The 20,426-nt window shown below is 30.5% G+C and overlaps 2 protein-coding genes across 3 annotated transcripts; one reads left to right on the top strand and one right to left on the bottom strand.

The window, feature by feature from the left end:
• The first annotated feature begins 9,831 nt into the window (after positions 1–9,831).
• LOC114169924 (uncharacterized) lies at positions 9,832–11,231 on the top strand. The gene is made up of 2 exons (XM_028055323.2): positions 9,832–10,640; positions 11,072–11,231. Exons 1-2 carry the CDS (start codon positions 10,038–10,040, stop codon positions 11,117–11,119), a joined length of 651 nt encoding a protein of 216 aa, XP_027911124.1. The 5' UTR covers positions 9,832–10,037; the 3' UTR covers positions 11,120–11,231.
• A 742-nt stretch (positions 11,232–11,973) lies between these two features.
• On the bottom strand, positions 11,974–13,703 carry LOC114169922 (bidirectional sugar transporter SWEET2-like). Of its 2 annotated transcripts, XM_028055321.2 has the most exons (6): positions 13,393–13,703; positions 13,218–13,254; positions 12,893–13,109; positions 12,631–12,789; positions 12,416–12,535; positions 11,974–12,304 (listed from the first exon to the last, which is right to left on the bottom strand). In XM_028055321.2, exons 1-6 carry the CDS (start codon positions 13,451–13,453, stop codon positions 12,191–12,193), a joined length of 708 nt encoding a protein of 235 aa, XP_027911122.1. In that variant the 5' UTR covers positions 13,454–13,703; the 3' UTR covers positions 11,974–12,190. The 2 variants fall into 2 exon arrangements, with proteins under 2 accessions (XP_027911122.1, XP_085525280.1); XM_085669154.1 differs by lacking the exon at positions 13,218–13,254 and having other exon boundaries at positions 13,255–13,703.
• Positions 13,704–20,426: the final 6,723 nt, after the last annotated feature.

Raw genomic sequence — 20,426 nt, 5'->3', positions numbered from 1 at the left:
ACGAAAGTAAAAATAGGCATTGTACCACAACTCCAGACTCGTCATTGTAATGCCCATTGTTAAAAGTTTGAGGCAAACCATGATCGTTAACTTACTCATCGTCAATTTCGTATAAAAATCATGACAGCTTTAAAACTCGTCGTGATAAGCTCTTTGAAGATTTAAAAAAAGAAGTTTACAAAACCATGACGATTAATGCACAAACTATCATTATAATTTGTATAATATTTAAAAAACAAAAAAGTGAAGTTTGAGAAACGACGACGAGTTTAACCATAACAGTCGTTGAATAAGTTATATAATGAAGGTTAGGGTATGAATCATCGTTGAAAAGAAGTTTTTTTATTTTAAGTATAGTTAGAAATTGTCACTCAAAAAATGGTTCAAAAACATTTAGAGATCTAAGACAATTCAAAATATTAAAAGATCTCAAAATTATTACAGATAACTAATATATATATATATATATATATATATATATATATATATATAAAAGTATTATAAACTAACTCTAACTCTAACTACTTTATATTCTTACATCTAAATAAGCTCATGATTTTGAATCCATTGGACTTGAGTCTTTGAAATTTTGCAAAAGTTAGTTGAAGTTAAAATTAATACATATGAAAGTTAGCATATTACCTCATCCCAATCACTTTGATAACTGCCATGCATAATGATTGTTATTACATGATGTAATAGCTACACTCATAGTTCCCAATTTGTTTATTGCACTACACCACAGTAAAACTATTTAGATAAATTAAATAATAATACAAAAAGTACATCAATGATACAATATAATTACCTGGAGGAAATTTTGTGTGACCTTTTTAGTATTGACAATTGATCTACCACTCAATACACTATGTCCAATAAAAGCACTAAATCTAAAACATTCAACGTTAGAAAACATGACATTTTTATATTCAATGTCAATATAATAGAAGGTACTTTTTAAAATAGACTTACATATCTACTATATTTTTCAAATAAAAAGGGAGGATTTCTAACCAAAGAGCAAAACCATACAACAGTACAATCTAATAACGATAGAACAAGCAGCTACAAATGGCGATTGCATTGAAAATTAGTTAAAAGACATTTAAAAGGCAAAAACTATACATTATGGAATAAAAAATAAGGATAGACTTACTTATCTATATATGGGCAAGGTAAACTTGTTTCTTTCGCTACATTATGGAATTAGGGATGTATTGTTTTTGTTTCTGGTTTCCTATTACTTGTTGGAGTCATGAAAACGGGGGTCTATAAACCTATACATGTTTTTCTTAATTCTTATTTTAAAGTTTTTCATGTTCAACAACTTGGAAAACTTTAACAAGTTCACAAAATTAAGCAGAGACTTTGGGGAGTTGAATGATAAATTGATAACTCAACATTTTTATTATATTCATGTTCCTACTTTGACATACATGATGAATTCTTAAAATTTTAGCACATTCAAAAATACATAACACTTGTCTTTTCCATTCATACAAGAATTTATATTCATGCAGAAGTCTAAAAAGGAAAGTAATCAATATACATAAGTGTAAGTGTTTTTTATGCGGGTCGGGGCTTTTTGCAGACTAGTGCGCTCAATATCTTGGTCTGCCCATCATTTTTTTAGCAGGTGTGCGGGCCGGCCAGCTGGGCCAAGCCTACATTGCCACCACAACCTAATGTGATATTGTATAAACTCTTCAACCCCTCTCTCATAATCATCAATTATATGTTATAAATAAATCCAACTTCAATCCATCCATGTTCTATAACAATCCATCTAATAATAAATATAAATAATAATTGTCGGGGTTCAGACACCTTCGAACTCAATACCAACATGTTGAATAAGAGACACATATTTCTAATAATTCATATAAATGTCACTAACTCTCAATAACAACAACTAATCAAATATTCATAACATTTAATATAACAAATATTTCTAACTCTAAATAATAAAAAAGTGATTATATTAAATTTACAAAACTAATTATATATAAATAACAAAACTAATTAAAAAAATAAAAGATAACTTACTTGGAGTAGAGACAAAGAGGGTGTCTAGAGAGAAAGGATAATTGCCACCTAGGTAGCCAACATCGCCGGAATGGAGGGGCCAATGAGGTGCAAGCTGTGGAAAAAAATGGCTTAGTGAGAGAGGGCAAGACGAATTGTTGTGGGGTGGTTATAGTTCGCGACAATGATTGATGAAGAGGATTAGTGGTGCTAGCATTTTGTACTTCCATGAGAAGTAGTGAAGATTAGCGAGGACTTGGTGGCAATTTCACGACAACTTCACGACTTACTTCACGGCGAGAGGGAACCAAGGTAGTGGTGTAGTGCGACAAGAGGTAAGAAAGGGTAATGGTGCAGTGATAGGAGGAAGACAAAAGTAGAATCGTGCATGAGAGGGAAAGTAAAAAGGTGAAACCTTTTTAACCCTTGTGAGCTAATCAACGACGATTATATCACTTAACTATTGTTGTTTTGTTGTTCCAACGTTATCAACTACGGTAAATAATCAAACCGTAGTTATGTTTTAAATGTTCAATTTGCACTAGTGAAAAAAGTGTTTTTTTTTCTTGTTTTTTTAATAGATATAGGAACCTCTAGAACTAGGTTTAGTGAATTTAGACTATGATTTGGGTGGTATAATGGTCAAGGGTTGCCAACCATTATACGAAGACAATGATGTTTGCAATTGCAGAAAAAGGCCACAACATTTTTATAGATTATGGCCTATACCGCATAATTAATTGATATATTTGCATTAAAGTGGTGCATAATTTCCCATAGAAACATGGTTTATGTGTTGGTTGTGGTGTGGATGTGTTTATGTAAGTTGCCAAGAGCTATCTTTCAAATTTTAGGTGGTTCTTACCAAGGTTTGGGAAAATAATATCGTATATATATTTGACTCCCCTCGTAAAACAACAACAATTATATAAAACTATAGAAAATGTTATTTTTGTCACAAAAAGTGTCATAATATGCTTATTCCTTTGGAGTCAATCAAAATTAAAAAAAATGAATTCTTCCTCATCAGCTACTACCTACTACATGAATCGAAATGGAACATGAAAGTCTTCCAACAATGTCATTATTGTAGAAAACTTCAAAAATGTGAATAACATTACACTTTGCTTCATCCTCATGTAAATATAAACACATGGCTAGCAGTAGGAATGATTTAAACAATGTTGATTTTAAGCTTATTGTTGTTCATTTTGCTTAGCAAGTTCAATCTAATTATGTTGCACTTGTTGTGGTTAATTGAAGGTAAGCTTTTAATGTTCTTCATGACAACTTGGATGAAAATGTTGATGTTGGTGTGAATCTTTTGGATTCTGCATGTGTAAATGGTGTTGCTAAGCCAGTTCAATCTAATTCTATTGTACCTATTGTACTTTACCAAAATTCTAGTGTTACTGTTGTTCGTATGAGCTAGAAAACAAATTTTGACACTATTATGAATCCTGGGATTTTCACATGTGGATGTTGAAAACTTTAATTGCTTAGATTTTGAATTTGGAAATTTTAATGTTTCATCTGCCAATAAGTGAATCTTTGGCTAATAAATGAACTATGTTCTATTCAAATACTAATAATACAATAACACAACCATAACAACAACATAAACTCACTGCATTAAAATTTTGGGTTAAAAGTAATATTAATTCATTATACCGGTAGGACTTTAAATCATATTTGTGTAATCTATTCCTAATTAATCATCCTTTTAAAAGAAAATCCATCAAATTGGTATTTGTGTAGCTACAAATTAGATAGCTAAGGAAGAGCTTTGGCACGGTTTAAACAACATTCAATAGGCTTATTTAAATTTGTATGTGGTGTTAGGTGAACTTAGTTTAATATTTAGTAGTTGTGAGAAAGATATTATGGATCGTGTTTTTATTACTTCAAAAGTTATAAATCTTCTCAATACAAATTCAAAAGAAGGTAATGTTGCTACTAAAGTTGATATCCATAAAGCTTTTGATAATCTTAATTAGCATTATCTTTTAAATGTTATTATTAGCTTTGGTTTGAATAATAGATTTCGCCATTGGATTCTTATATTTCTAACTATGTTAAATTGTTTGTTTGAGTAAATGTGTCCAATAGGTTATTTTAATTGACATAAGGGTATGTGACGAGGAGATCTCTCTGTCCTTTCTTATTCCTTTCTTCTTGGAGAAGGGTTTTAATAGAGACGACATTAAATATATGCAAGATGATGTCAATCATCCCATAATATCTACTAAAGGTAAAATGTTCCTTCACATACTTTGTGGATTATATTTTAATGAGTTAACCTTTATAAAATCTAAAATGAATCCAATTAGGTTCATAAATAAATGTATAAAAAATCTTCTTGATTTTAATAAAGATTCTTGGCCTTTTAAAGAGATTTTGAAAGTTATTTATTTTAGACTTAATATAAACAAAAAAGCCAAACTATAGTGACAAAAATGGAAAGGTAAATTTTTAAGAATGATTGAACTAACTAGTTCTCTGATTGGTGGTTTGATATTACATTCCTTTTAGGTTTGCAAGTGGTATATGCATAATCTTACTAAGCTTAGTGGTGTATAAATCCTCTTCTATTTGAATTAATATTAAAACATTAATGTAGCAAAAACTTTTCACAATGATCGAAAGAGGTGTATGAAGAAAGTTTTAGATCCATCGTTGTTGAGGATGTCATTAAAAGTAAATACAAATAACGAGTCTACAAATCGTCATCATATTGTCTACATGACCACGACAGTTCAGGGAGTCGTCGTTGAAATTTGTCTTAGAGCATTAAGTTGTTACCAATACAAAAACGGTTCGGACATCATTGTCGTTATAAATTGGACTTTTTTAAAATATAAAAAAATCTAAAAATGCTATACCACGATGGGTAATACATTGATTGTCGTTGAATGTTGTTATATAATGACAATTTTAGTCATAACCATCGTTATATATTGATATTTTTTTCAAAAGTTGTTTGGATTTACAAATTAATCCAAAACCTGTCATCAACTTAATTCCAAATAGAAATCTAGAGACAGTTCAAAAATATCCAAAAAGACAATTCCAAACATAAATGATCCCTAATTGTTACAAATAACTAATATATTAAAGTTAGTATAAACTAACTTAACTCTAGACAGAAAATACTTTGTCCATAATTGTTGAACATAAGCTAATGCTTTTGAATCCATTGGACTTGGCTCATTGAATATCTACAAAAGTATAGCAAGAATTAATAGTAGTACATATGAAAATTAGTTGAAGTTAAAATTACTACATATGAAAGTTAGTATATTACCTCATCCCAACCGCTTTCATAATTGTCTTGCATCATTATTGTAGTCCATTGCATGACATAATAGTCATACTCATAGCTCCAAGTTTGTTTATTACACTACAGTCACAGTAAAAATATTTAGATAAAATAAATGATAATACTAAAAGTAAATGAATGATGACATATAAATACCCGAGGGAAATCCAAGTAACCTTTTTAGTATTGGCAGTTGATCTACCACTAAATATATGTAGTCAACTAAAAGCACTAGAATTAAAGCAATCAATGTTAGAAAACATGACAATGTATATTGAAGGTGAATGTACAGTGGAAGGGATTTCTTAAAATAGACTTACATATTTATTATGCTATTTAAGTTAGGGAGAGGAGGTATATGACAAGAGCAAGACCATAAAGCGGTACACTTTGGTACTGATACAACTAGCAGTTGTCAATGACGATTGTATTGAAAATTAGTTAAAGTATATTTGAAATGCAAAATCTATAAGTTAAGGAATCAAAATAAGGATATACTTACTTATCTGTATATGGAGCAAGGTAAACTTATTTCTTTTGCTGCATTATAGAATTAGTGATGCATGCATTTGTTCCAACAATATTGTTACCTATTAGAGTCTTGAAATGAGAGTCTATAAACACATATGTGTCGTCCTTTCCCGTTCCCACACACAAACCATGCATAAATATGAATAAATCTTCAATCTTGTTCTAGATGTTTGGGAAAACGATTGGAAAATTACTTCCTGCTTTTTTCAAAAGTTTACTTTGTTGTAGGACCAACTTTATAACACTACTATTTCTGGAAAACAATGATACACTACAAGAAAGTCCTCGGTTAGAAATCAATTTTAGTGACAAAAAATAGCTAGTCACTATAATGACCAATTTAGATACCAATTTACAAAATTAAAAATTATTTGTTACTAAAATAGTCACTACTATAAATAAAAAATTATAATTAGTCACTAAATTAATCACTAATTAATTAGAGACCAATTTAGAAACTAAGTCATTTGGTGGCCAAAACCTAGGTAGCTAATTTTTAGTGACCAATTTCCTTTGATAGTCAAAACCATGGTAGCTAATTTTGAAGACTAATTTAGCGATCAAATATAATTTTTTATTCATAATAATGACTATTTTAATAACCAATAATTTCTAGTTTTATAAATTAGTATCTACATTGATTACTATAATTACTAATCATTATTAGTCACTAAAGTTGGTTATTATTTAGAAATTTTTTTGTAGTGAGGGTTATTATTAAATGCAACATCGATGGGTTTCAAGAAACTTCTTGTGGTTTTTTAGGCCTTGAGGTCAAGATGACATTATTGTTTAATTATTTATTATTTTTATAAGGTTTCCTAATTCTCTATCAATACTATCAAATTAGTTTTACCATAAAAAAGTTTATGTTATTTTATAAGGATGAGTCCAAATATGATCTGTTGTTCACCACTTATACTTCTTCATTCAAAAATTATATATATATATATATATATATATATATATATATATATATATATATATATATATATATATTTAAAATCAAAAGCTCATATAAAATGCCAAGAAAGCATTGTTATTCCACATCATACCTCAGTTTCCACTCTACTATAACAAGGTCAAATAAGTTTAAGTAATGCATAAAAAAACATACGTAATTAATGTTAAAAAGAAGAGGATAAATATTCATCACCCAATCAGCATCAAAGGTTTGTTCAGTATGTCATATCAAGGATCTCATTACTCAGTTTAAAGGTAATTTTTTTTTCCTTTTACTTTCATAATTTTATTCACCTTTTTGAAATATTTACTTTAGTTATTTTCCGCAGATAATAATACGAGAGTACGAAGAGAAAATGATATTTTATTTTATAGATGTATATATTTATAAATCGTTAATTTAAAATATTTATTTTATTTTTATTGTATTCCTCGTAATTGTTCAACTAGGTGATTGAGTTGGCATATATTAAAATCAATTTTAATATATCTAAAATATTTTTATATGATTATTATTCTTATAAGATTGAGATGTACTCGTCAAAATCACGTCTTCGATTTTGGCTGGCGATATTCCCTAGATCAATTTCTTTGTCTAATCTTATTAGTATTTAGTCGAAGAGCTTACAAAGTCATTCTAGGATTCAAGTCAACAATACATAAGAAAGATGCAACAATGATTGTGTTAGGTCTCACACCTCGTGAATAATGCTTATTTATATACTTGTATGGACTTTTATTTTACCTGAATTTAGGTTTCATAGGTTTGTCTTAACTAAAGATTTTCAGATTGGTAATCAGTTTGGTAATCCGTTGTCTTTATCTTCTTATAATGTCCTTAACTGATTTTAATAAAGCACCCTAATGATATATATTTCGAGTTCACCTTGCCTTGTAATGTCATATTACAAGTCACCCACTACACATTAGTCCCTCGGGCTCAATATGTTTTTGGTTGTGAATTATTTATTTCGTAAGAGAAAATTCATTTCCTTAATGTATTGGCCCGTTGGCATAACTATTTTTGGCTTAAATACACATTTGGTCTTTATTTTTGTTGTGTTTGTTCAATTTGGTCCTCATTTTTGTTTTATGTTCAATTAGGTCCTCATTTTCATCAATTTTGGTCAATTTGGTCCTTTTTGCTAATGCTATTTAAATAATTAACGTCACGTCATTGAAGAGTGCATGTCATATGTCAGCTCCTGTTTTTTTTAATTTTAAAATTAAAAAAAAATTGTCCACGTGTCAAGTCACAATTGTGCCACGTGTTAATTTGTGGTTGTTATTTCCTTTTGTTCAATGTAATCCCTATATTCGTTATTTTTTTTTTTCAGTTTAGTCTCTATATTCGTTATTTTTATTCAATTTAATCTTAGTTTTGGTTAAAAAGGAGCAACTTTGTACCTTCCAGTTTGAAACCAATTTTTTTTTAATAAATATTATATATTTTTATTAAAATTGACATTTTTATTAATTATTTTTAAAATTTAATTACAAATTATTAGATACAATTATTAAATAAAATATAATTATTTAAAATATTACTTGAATTTAATTATTAAATATTTTAGAAAAATATACTAACATTTCCAAAATTGACATTTAAATCTAAAATATTTTATATTAGTATATTTTTCTAAAATATTTCTAATATTTGTATTGTTTTCAAATGTCAATTTTAAAAATAATTTTATTTTAGAATATAATTATTAGAAGAAAACATTTAATAATTATAATCTACTAATATTTTAAGTAATTGTATTCTATTTAACAATTAAATCTAACAATTATATTCAATTTTTAATTAAATCTAATAATTTACAATTGAATTTCAAAAATAATTAATGAAAATGTCAATCTTAGAAAACAATATTAGCATAATATTTATAAAAAAATTAAATTTGATGTCAATTTGAAATAGACAAAATTGTTTTATTTTAACCAAAATTGAGACTAAATTGACAAAAATAACGAATATAGGAAACTGAATAAAAATAACGAATATATGGACTAAATTGAACAAAAAGAAATAACACAATCACAAACTAACATGTAGTACTGATATTGACACGTGTCACGATGTTGACTTGACACGGAGATAATTTTTTTAAAATTAAAAAATAAAAAAAAAAACTAAAAGCTAACACGTGACATGCACTATTCACTGACATCATTTATTCAAACACCATTAACAAAAATGACCAAATTGACCAAAATTAACAAACATAGGACTTTGGACCAAATTGACCAAAATTGAATAAAATGAGGAATTAATTAAACACAAAATGGATGATGACCAAATTAAAAAAAAAAATTAGAGATTAAATATATATTTAAGCCATTATTTTTTAAGAAGTTTAGTTTTGTCGTATTCTAATTTACTTTATAGGAGAAAATTTCTTTGTAGTTTGTATATTGTTTTATCATGATGAAAAACAAAAATTCTTCAATATGCTCATAATGTTTCTAAGATGTATTATAAAAATATACGTGTTTATTTTTCATGATTACAAAAATAGTTTAATATTGCAAAAACAAATATAAAACATTTTATAATTTTATTACAGATAATTTTTATTTATTTTGCAAATAATGTTTATTATAGATAATTATTTTAGTTAAAAAAACAGTTAAATTTTGAAAATAAATTTTTGTTTACTTTTTTAATTTGTTATCCAACTAATCTTCTAATGGATATAGTATTTTGTTAGTGGAGAAGTTAAACTCACGTCCTCTGTTTTAGTTTCTTTTTTTAAACCAAAATCTTATAATTGGGCACAATCATTATCGGTTAATCACTAATTTAGATGAGATTTTTCATAATCACAGCTTTAATTTCACTTTTCCATGATCTGTGTAGAGAGTAGAAGCACACAGCTTCTATTTCCCATTCCCAAAGATCCAAAACTGAGTTTTCCATCACTTGATGACAACCACAGAATTCTCGTGGGAAGCCTTTATTAATCATTGAACGGTGAGCCACCTTTCAATTCAACGGGTAGCAATATTAAGTACACACCAGAGACGTTTTTTGGGGCCCAAATTTCAGCACTTCCATTAGCGGTGGACCTCATATGAAACTTGCCAACCCAACATGCCAACATCACCATCAATGTTTCATACTTTCATTATTCTACATTAATTACCGAACATACTCCGCTAAAACAACCTAGGCTCCTCCTCACTTCACTTTGTCATGCTCAAAGTAGAAAAAGGAAGAAGAAAACTCATGGAATCTCTATGGGATTTGGAAGACAAATTGAAGATTTCAACACTAGGTGCTGTTCTTCTTCTTGCATGTGCAAGCCTTGCTCTTCTGTGCCTCTGCATTGTTGTTACACTTAGAAGGAAGGCCATTAACAATAAGATTGTACACCAAGAGGGTGCTTTAGATGAAGAGAATGAAAAGAATAGCACTATTACAAACACTAATTCTACTATTACTACTACTGTTACTACTACTACTACAGAATGGTCAGAGAAAAGTTGTGTAGGGTGGATTTCAGTGAAGAGGGTTCTGATGGGGTCAATGTTGTGGAGCAGAGCAAGGAAATTGGAGGAGAATATTGCATGGCAGAGAGAGAGGGGATCCCCATTACTTGGCTTACAAAGGCAGCAGGGTCTTCAAAGTGGGTGGCAAAGCCATAACTCAGAATCTCCGGTGTGGCAAAGACCAATATTGAGAGGGGAGAAGTGTGAGTTGCCAAGTTTTAGTGGCCTCATTCTCTATGATGAAAGAGGAAGACTTCTTCGTGATTCACACAATGAAATTCACCACTTCATGGAAACTTCACATCAGGTACTTCTTTATCACCTTGGTCTACTCATCATATAGGATATAATAACTTCTTAATAAGCAACATTAGGATCTTTGAATGTATCCTTACAAGTTTTGCTCTTGTGGGAGTGATCTTTGTTCTGAAGCTTAATCACACCTAAAACTCTTAGTCCTCCCTCATGGATATATGTTCAATGAGAATCAAACTCAAATTCTCTTCTACACACCCAACATTTGTTGCCAAAATTGGGTTGTTTGTGTTCGTTTTATATGAAAGCATAAATGCAGACACAAAAAAGTTTGAATTTTCTTCCACTATAACTTCTTGTTGCTGAATAGGATGCAACAGTATTTGCTTCACAATACTGAATTACAGGAATGTCACTGTTTCAGTTTCAGGCAACATTTTTGCTGCATTTGTTTATGTCTAACTTTTATTCTGTTTGATGCAGGAAGTAGGAACTGTTACAGTGAGGACTACTCTAAGAGATTTACTTTAGTGCTTGCTTACTGGGTTTTTCTATCTCTTGTAAGTTGTATCAGACAGACAACGAGGTTTCACAGTTCGAATATGTAACTATCATTTCATAAAATTGCAGTTTTTTCCAAGAATTCAATGATGCATTTTCCATTTCAGTATCATTTCATAAATGACGCATTAGGAAGCTGCAGTAACAAAAGAAAAGAATAAATAGAACGTAAAGGAAGTTTTTGGCTATCTGAAAATTGTGGAAACTACACAAAATGGCATCTAGTTTAACTCACATTCTCGAGTAGGAGATCATTTACAACTTTTTATTAACTTAATACTTGGTTTACTGGGAAATCCTATTTTTATGCAGATGTCAAATGTTAACACTATTCTTTTATGTTTCTTCCTTCAGTCACCTAATGGCCCTAATCTTGCTTCTTAAAATACTTTTAACTACATAGTTCAAGCTCACATGCAATTTTGCTATAATTGATCATTAGCATTATTACGGGTTCCACAATTGTTCCATGGTATAATTTAGGTTGACTGAGTCACAATAGAAGAATGTGTAATTCCTAGCAAGACAATTGTCCTGTAATGAAAGTCAGATAGGTCGAGTCACAATCGAATTGTGATGCTTAGACTACTCCACTCTTAAATAGAGAGAGTTCCACTCTGATTATCAGCTAACTTTTTATCTAGTAATAAACACCCGATTCAACAATTGATATCATAGTCAAAATTACGAATTCAATTCCCACTAGAACATTTGTTCAGGGAGAGATTTTTCCGATGGAGATATTTTTGCGAATTGCACAATTAGTATTCTTGTATACTAGTTGGTTTCTATCATATTCATTCTCAGATAGCAACAATAGAAAGTTGACAAAGGAAGACACAGCCAGAAATGAAATTAAAATATTATGAAAAGTTCCAATTCAATTCAAACATCTCCATGAATTGCGTGGAAAAACTTCACACTCAAAACCATAAAAAGTTCACTCATTCAACTCATGGAAAACATTTCAAACACATAAATCGTAATCATTCATGATGCATTTGCCTATGCCTCCACTTTGCCAACACTCACCAGCATGGATCATTCATACGACACTATCAAGGGTTGTCTGCAGTTTTCACTGGATGAACTCTTGTAATAGAAATATAATATTAATTGCACAATTCCCAAAACAGTTCCTATCCCATTTGGCACCTACAAAATCAAACACAGACAGATATATTTCATATCAAATCAACAAAGGAAAAAAGAGATTTGAAACTAAAATGAGTATCTCAAGAACAAACAAGCTGAAAGAGAACTCACATAAATGAAGGCATCATAACTGACCAATCCGTAAAGAAAGAAGGAGATGCTCATCAGGAAGGTGGAAAGTGAAAGATAAAAAGGCATAAACTCTACACTTTTTGTCCGAATGACCAATTTCTGAGAAGTTACACAGACAAAATAAAACAAACTCACCAAGCTAACAGATGCAGAAACTGATAAAAAGATTGGTGGCTAGGAAATGACAAGCATACAATTATGAACAATGGAGAGGCAAACATTGAAATGAGAGAAGCACAACTCAAGAGTCCCACAAACATCCGTCGCATTGCACTATCATCAATTTGCAAGCTCCCAACTAGTATGATCACAAATATGCCCAAAACTGCTAAGAGCAATCCAAGCATTCTCACCTATCAAATGACAGTTTATAGTACACAACAGCTTAAGAAAATAAACCAATTTTTTGTTGCATTTATCATTCACAAGACTCCAATAGTTCATCAAAAAATTAACCTTTCTTGCTTTCTCAGCATAAACCAAGAAGAGGGTTATGTACACAAGTTGAAAGACTCCCCCAATTGTATTAACAGTAGTCACCAACAGATTATCAGGAGATATAAGAGGTGTGCCATACCACAAGCATATCAAGCAGTTCAAGAGAGAATAAACATATGGCAACCCTGAGAACATTTCTGTTGACCCATTTCTGATGATCCTCCTAAATGTAGGTCTAGAGTTCAGAACAGAACAAGAGTTATTATCATCATCAATGAAAAGATAAACAACAAACTCTTCTCAGTTCAATTATTGTTAAAGGTGTCCACTTTAAGAAACTTACATGGGGGATAAAAACAACCCAAAAGCAAACATGTTACCTGCAATCCAAGAAGAGTATATCGTGATCAAGACAGAGATGGGTCTAACTTTAATCTCAAAAAGTAAAGTTTTTTCTTCTGGTTTTCAATCTTTGTAACCAGAATAAATCACCCCAGAAAGAAGAGGAGGAAAAATACCAGCAACTCCAGCTGCATCTTTGCCAACCTCACTGACGAAATAAGCACCGAACAGAGACATCACTGTTCAATGGACAAAACCACCTTTGACATAAACAAACTGAACCTTCAGTTTAGAACATACATGTACAAGAATGTAATAAATTGATAGGATGTTTTGGATATGCTTGTTCTCTCTCTTTTGTCAAGTCAAAATCACCCACGTTTAAAGCACTTAGCACTTATCTATCTCGGAAAATCTAATGATAAGGGTTGGTCGCTGTTAATGACATGTTTTATAAAAACACGGTGGCATGCTTCACACGTTCTCCTCCTGTTTCTGGGCAAAATGGTCCATAGCTGGCACTTGACAGAACAACTTCCACTTAGAAAACACGCTTTTGTGCCGTAATTTGAACCTTAATTGCATTTGCTGACGTGGATCTAAATTTTTCCACAATTTTTTTTATAGAATGGAGTGTAAAACAAGACAAACTGCTGACACTTTCATACTTTTCTTCTTGTACTTCTATAAACAAAAATTATCATGTTATCCTTTTAGATTATTTGATTCAGAAGTTTGAAAAATAATATTAAGATCATACAATTTAGAAATAAAAATGATTTTCCAATTATATAATCTAAAAATCATTTTTATTCAAAAAAAACTTTAAAACTACAAGATAAAAAAAGTCACAAATAATTTTCAGATTATATAATTTTTTTTAATTCTGTATTATGTAATTTGAAATCATTTTTATCTTTACGTTGTGTAATCGGAAAACTATATTTAAAAAGATATAACTTCTAAATTTCAAAATCTAAAAGTCAAAAAATGGTTATCCAAAATGACAAAGTAGAAAAAGAATTAAATATATTTTTAATAAGGAGAAAAAAGTGGAACCCGTGTCAAATTTTAATACATTTTATCTTTAAAATTTAAAAATAATTGAAATAGTTCTCTTCACTTGGTGAAATTAAATTTTTATTATCTGTTAAATGATGGTTTAGACCAAAACAATTTAAACTATTTATTTATTTATTTATATATATATATATAATTATATATATATATATATATATATATATTTAATTTTATTAAAAAATAAATTTTAAACTTAATTTAATTTTATAATTTATAAAATAAAATCTACATTCACCTGTGTATTATAAAATTATCTCACCTTTAATCTATTTACGTGAACTTCCAGAAAAATTCGAAAAAGTGATGAGGAAATAAATTATAATATCCAGGAACAAACTGCCGGGAAGTACTAAATTTTGAATGTGTTTCTACAATTAGACTCTAACACGTTGTCTGTAATAAAATAATGCAAGTAAGTGGACGGGGAAGGATATTCCTAACAGCATATTATCTATGTTACAAGAAATTATCGTCTGTCTTCTTCTACTTTGAATATGTCTATGTAATCTTTACAAATTTTAAAAGTTTTACTGGAAAAGTATTATAATAAGATATACCTTACATTGGAGATATTCTAGAAGTTAAATAAGATATAAAGGAAGAAAAATTGTTGTGTGACTGTTCATTAATAAATTGATATTTTATATGTATAATAAGAATAAAAATTGATCTTAAATTCGATGGATTCACATACCCTTATGTTAAATAAGATAGAAAGGAGAAGAAAGTGATGTTTGATGGTTCGTTGATAGATTAATATTTTATATTTGTAATTAAATTATTTGAAGATTAGAATAAAAAACATAACTAAAATAATAGATTGCTTTTACGAAATTATGAGTAGGACTAAGTCTTAAATATGATCAATTTTATGTTCCACATGTTTAACGTTTTTAGGATCAGGAAATAGAAAGTTTAACTTTTTTGATAAGGAAATGGAGAGTTTAACTTTTTTGGATAAGGAAATAGAGAGTGTAGAAGTGAAAAAAAAGGAAAGAAAAGAAAAAGATAAATGGAATGAAAGGAAAAATTGTTTGGATTAAAAGAAGAAAATAAATAAGGAAAAAATTGTAAGTTATAATTAATGTAAAAATAAAAATAAAAAAATCCTTTAGTAAATTAAACAATTGTCAAAGTATTCTTGTATTACAAATAAAATACGAATGCATAATTAAATACTTCTCATGACATAAGTGAAATGTGCACTTAAAATTTAATCACTAATTATTTTGATACCCGCATAATTTTTAGATATGTACGGATATTTTTCTTCTGTTAAGTATTTTTAAATTTTTAAATAAAATTATTTGAAAATAATAAAATAAATTTTATAGTATAATCCAAGTAAAATTTCACAAACAAAATTAAGTATAATGAAATAATCCATATAATAGTAACATTAAATCAAATGGAAATATTGACGGAAACTCACATTCTTTGACATTGGAGTTTGGCCGGATAATATCAATTTCCAACAAATAACAGGAAAGATAATAATATGTTAATCAAAGGTTTGATAAAAATGAAATTAAAGAGGTATGAGAATGTGGTAGCACTAAGAGTCTTTGGTTCAGACGAATTTAATTTCAGCTTCATCAAGAAATTTTGGGATCTTATAAATAAGGAAATTATACAAGATGTTCAAGACTTCTATAAAAGTGGTACTATACTAAAAGAGTTTGGGAAATAGGTGAATAATGAATGGAATGGAGAGTAAAGTGGAGAAGAGAATGGTCTGATAGTTGCCTCAAGTAGAAGAGTTTGTGCACCTAATACAACAAATAATAATAAAGAATGATAAAGAGGATGAATGGACTTGAAAAGATAGGAAGGTACATATACTATCAAATATGGATATGAAAAAAAATACAAAACCCCTACATTGGTGAAAACTCATATTTGTACAAAATGTTATGGAGCGTAAAGGTAACTCCATTTGTACAATTTTTTGCTTTGAAGGAAATCATGGTTAAGGTACCAACAAAGACAAATCTTAAGAGGAGATAAGTTCAATTAAGTAATGTAACTTATGTATTGTGTGGGTTGGAAGAAGAGACTAATGCACATCTATTTCTTACCTATAATATAACACATAAGATTTGGAATACATGTAGCAAATGGGTAGAAGTGAGTACAACGCATCATAATCAACTAAAGAATCACTTTCAACTTTTTGATCTATTGACCCTTAATAGTAAAGGAAACAAGTTATGGAATGATGTTTGGTTTGCAATTATAAAGAATATATGTGATCATAGAAATAATATAGTGTTTAGGCAAAGGAAAGTGGATGCAAATGATATTTTTCCTTTGCCACAACTAAATGCTTAGGCTTGGATGAAACATAAAATTAGTAATGTTAATTTTTCCTATTCTAACTAGATCATTTACCCAATTGGGTGCATTCAATCTGTCACATGGAAAATATAAACTCCACCACACATTAAGACTGGGTATGAACACAAATCCCTATCAAAAAGCATGAATTTGGAAGTAAATATCTTTTCTTTGCAGTTTAACCTAGTTGGACTTTTAGTTTGAAGTTATATTTGTCTTTTGTAGTAAATTCAGGATGAGTATGGCCTAGACAGATTCAACAAATATGAAATGTAACAAGGATGGTCTAATCATAGCATACAAATAGTAAAGAATTGCAGTCAAGTAACAACATACTCCTTTCAAGGTTCATTAAGGAAGCAACAATTGGAGGCGCAAAAGTAATAATCGATTACGACAACTTTTACAGGTTGATCTACATCAAGATCACAAGTGAAACATTTTGGTTTTGATGTAAATCTGGTTGTTTACTTTAACTGTCATGTGTGGCTACTTTGTTTTGGCAAGTGGTATACATAGGTAGTTTCTAAGACTATGTAGTACTGTTTTGGGAAGGTACAAGGGGACTTCTATTAAAGATGTTGTGCTAAACCTTTTTAAGGTGTTTTGTAGTGCTATTTAATTATGTATTTATTCTGTATATGGGTTAGAGCATCCCTAGTGTTCTATTATATATAAATATATTCATTGTTGATAAAAAAAAATCTATATTACAAAAATTACAAACATAAATCAAATAAGATCAAATTTGATGCAATAATATACAAACAACATGAAACCTTAATTGCACTAGTCCGAAAAGAGAAGTAAAATCACGTATAATTAAAAGACTTTGTTAAACAATCATGATAGTATATTTAGAGTTCTTCACACTTTTGTTTAAAATCATTAATTATTTAGTGAATCTTGTCCAAGAAATATTTAGGTTTAAAAAGTTTAAACATTGTTGAAGTGTATGACTACCACCCCAATTTGATTAAGGATATTATTATAATCCTCAAAGGTAGTTGCCTACAACACTTTTGTTAGTTTTTAAGATTTTTATCATCAAGGTCACATTAATGATCTTAGTTATAAGTGTTAAAGTGAGTTAGGCTCGATAGGTCAGTTCGTCAACCCGAAATAAAATAGATGAGTCGGGTTAAAATTTCAACTCGCTACCCCAAAACAGCTCGACTCGCATAACCAGTCAACCTGCCAGGTTAGTCAGCAGGTCAAGGTAGGCCAGCCCACAACCCATTTATCCAAAGAGAAAGGCATGTTGCACTACTGAGTCACATGCTTGTTGGACTAGGTTAGGGTCTATAATTAAGAACAGAAGCACACCAACCACTCACAAGCCACAAAACACGATGCGAGTTATCGCCACCACACACAAACACATTGGTAGCCACCACCACCATGCGAGATCTAGAGAGGAGGTGCACACAATGTCATGCACCATCGCAAGCTCTGCACCTCCATCTTCAGTTTATGGTGAGCGTTGTTATGTGAAAAACGGCAAGTGCATCAGTCGCACATAGCAAGTAATAAATATCATTCTCTCCACTGGAACTTGTTCAACACATGACTACTCTCACAATTCACAACACAATTAGACAACAAAGTTCACAAAAACACTAAAAAACTCTTTATGGTATTTTATCAAACAATTGGTGTGCAACATAATTTTAACATAATATATTTACAATTGTCACGACTATATTTCATTCACTTCATTCCCATGCATTCACAAACATCTCAATTTCATATTCAAGTCAAAATCAACTCATAAAAATACTCAAATCCTATTCTTAGCGACTTTGAGTCTATGATAACTCATCAAGTTCCAATTCCTTGAATCCTCAACAAGTGAAATCATGCATCAAGTTTAAGAGTATTAAGATTACTAATGAATCATGTTTTATCCCTAGATACAAGCTCCATTAGGCATTCAATTTCAGTTATAGGTTCAAAAGACATTTTCCAACACCTCAAGAACTACAAATCATGCATGGGTGGCTAAACCAAATAAAGCATTAAGCATGGAAATCAAATACTAACATAGAAATGGAAAAGCATATGGATTAACATCTTAAAATGCATAAGATTCAGTTCATTATGTCTAATCTCAACACATAAATTTAGCTCTCCATGGTGGAGAACCTAGGGTTTACAAATAGAAAAGATAGGGAAGAAATGGAAACCAAAGAGACAATGCAAGCCCTCTTCCAAGGTTCTTGGCAACCACTATACGCTCCAATTATGCCTCCCATTCTTTTCTCTATCTCCTAATTGCAACCCATCTTCCTCTCCAACCCCAAAAGGGGGAAAAACAACCATAAATGGAGGAGAAGACCTAAAGAGGAGTGGGAGAGCTTCCCAACACCCCTAGCAACCTCCAATAGGCTCTCCAAGCACCCAAAAGTGTTTCTCTATCGTGCAAAATGAGGCATGGTCCAAACCCTCACGAGAAACAAGATTAAAAACTCATTTTTTGACATGTCAACGACGTTACTGCTCAGCTTTGTCTCAGTAGCGCTCAACACCAGGTTTTACGAATTGAATGGCGCTCAGCCCCACTTTCCACCGCTTAGCCTTGTGGCGTTCATCCCCAGTTCACCACTGCTCAGCCTTGTGGTGCTCAGCCCTAGTTTTTCATCGCTCAGCCTTGGGCAATTTGACAACATTATGTATTCTAGCGGCGCCCGATGTAGGTATTTGCTTCAAAATCAATATTTTCTTGTCAAATCATGCTCTCTTGAGTTCTAGCTTGTTTTCCTCCACCACAAATGTTTCTTATTAACTTATTTAACACACTTAAAGGAGAGATTAGAGACAAAACAAGTATAAAACAACTAAAATACAAAATAAAACACACAAAACTTGAGGATATAACAAGATAAAAGTTAGGAAAGAGTTGATTTATTCATGACAATAAACACACAAAAAGAGGTAAAAATGGACATTATCAAGCGTCTTTGTTCAATGAGGATGTCAACCATTGGGGTTTTATCACAACCTTTGTTTGCACCCTTGGAACGTCCTCTCCCTTAGCTCGCTGGCCACGCTCACCAAATATAGTCACCTCCATATCGCCCTTGGAATCCTTTGGCATCGAAGCTTGCACGTATTCTACCTATGTCGCTGATGCTGCCACCACTCGAGCTTGTGCCTTTGTCGCTGCATCGTAGAATTGTCATCCAGCGATCGCCCCAACATCTTCTCATCTTCGACGATTCCCACAATGGTAGTTCTCACACCTTGGTTTTGTTTTGCCATTATTTTTTGGATTTCGTGATTTTATCCTTATTTGCCTTGATTCCCCTTATTTTGCTTTTCTTGGATTAGGGTTTCTACACTATGTGTGGGGGTGCTTCAAAACTAGTGAGCCAACCCACCAGTCCATCAGTTATAGGACGAGTTTGATTCTTCAACCCATTTTAATTATACAGGTTGACCCGACTCGATCTATTTTTTGTTGGTCATTAGTAGGTCGGGCTAAAACAGGTTCGATTGATTCGTTTTGACACCCTTGATTTTGGTTCATCCTGCCATGTTATCAAAGGAAATAGTTTGATTATTATATAAATAATTTTTATTTTATTAAAAATCAGGAGTTTTTTATTTTTGTGTATGTAGATTTTCTTATGAAGAAAATAATCATAACCTAACCTTATAAACATATATGTATCTCAATATTTTTCTTTAATGTTAATATTTTTCTTTAATGGCATCCTAATTCATTGTTTTCATATTTACTTTCACCCAAGTACACCAATCTTGAATCTTTATGTCCTACTACCTTATTATT

Source organism: Vigna unguiculata, chromosome 11, assembly GCF_037176805.1.
Source record: "Vigna unguiculata cultivar grain cowpea cultivar isolate G323 ecotype 2 chromosome 11, ASM3717680v1, whole genome shotgun sequence".
NCBI classification, from domain to species: domain Eukaryota; kingdom Viridiplantae; phylum Streptophyta; class Magnoliopsida; order Fabales; family Fabaceae; genus Vigna; species Vigna unguiculata.
This window is presented reverse-complemented; position numbering and strand designations above follow the sequence as displayed.

Excerpts from the sequence above, each read along its gene's own strand:
- LOC114169924 (XM_028055323.2), top strand. The coding sequence starts at position 10,038 with ATGCTCAAAGTAGAAAAAGGAAGAAGAAAACTCATGGAATCTCTATGG. Across the intron at positions 10,641-11,071 it reads TCATGGAAACTTCACATCAG|GAAGTAGGAACTGTTACAGT; the intron begins GTACTTCTTTAT and ends TGTTTGATGCAG.
- LOC114169922 (XM_028055321.2), bottom strand. The coding sequence starts at position 13,453 with ATGTCTCTGTTCGGTGCTTATTTCGTCAGTGAGGTTGGCAAAGATGCA. Across the intron at positions 13,110-13,217 it reads GGGTTGTTTTTATCCCCCAT|ACCTACATTTAGGAGGATCA; the intron begins GTAAGTTTCTTA and ends TCTGAACTCTAG. Across the intron at positions 12,305-12,415 it reads GTTATGATGCCTTCATTTAT|GTGCCAAATGGGATAGGAAC; the intron begins GTGAGTTCTCTT and ends TTGATTTTGTAG.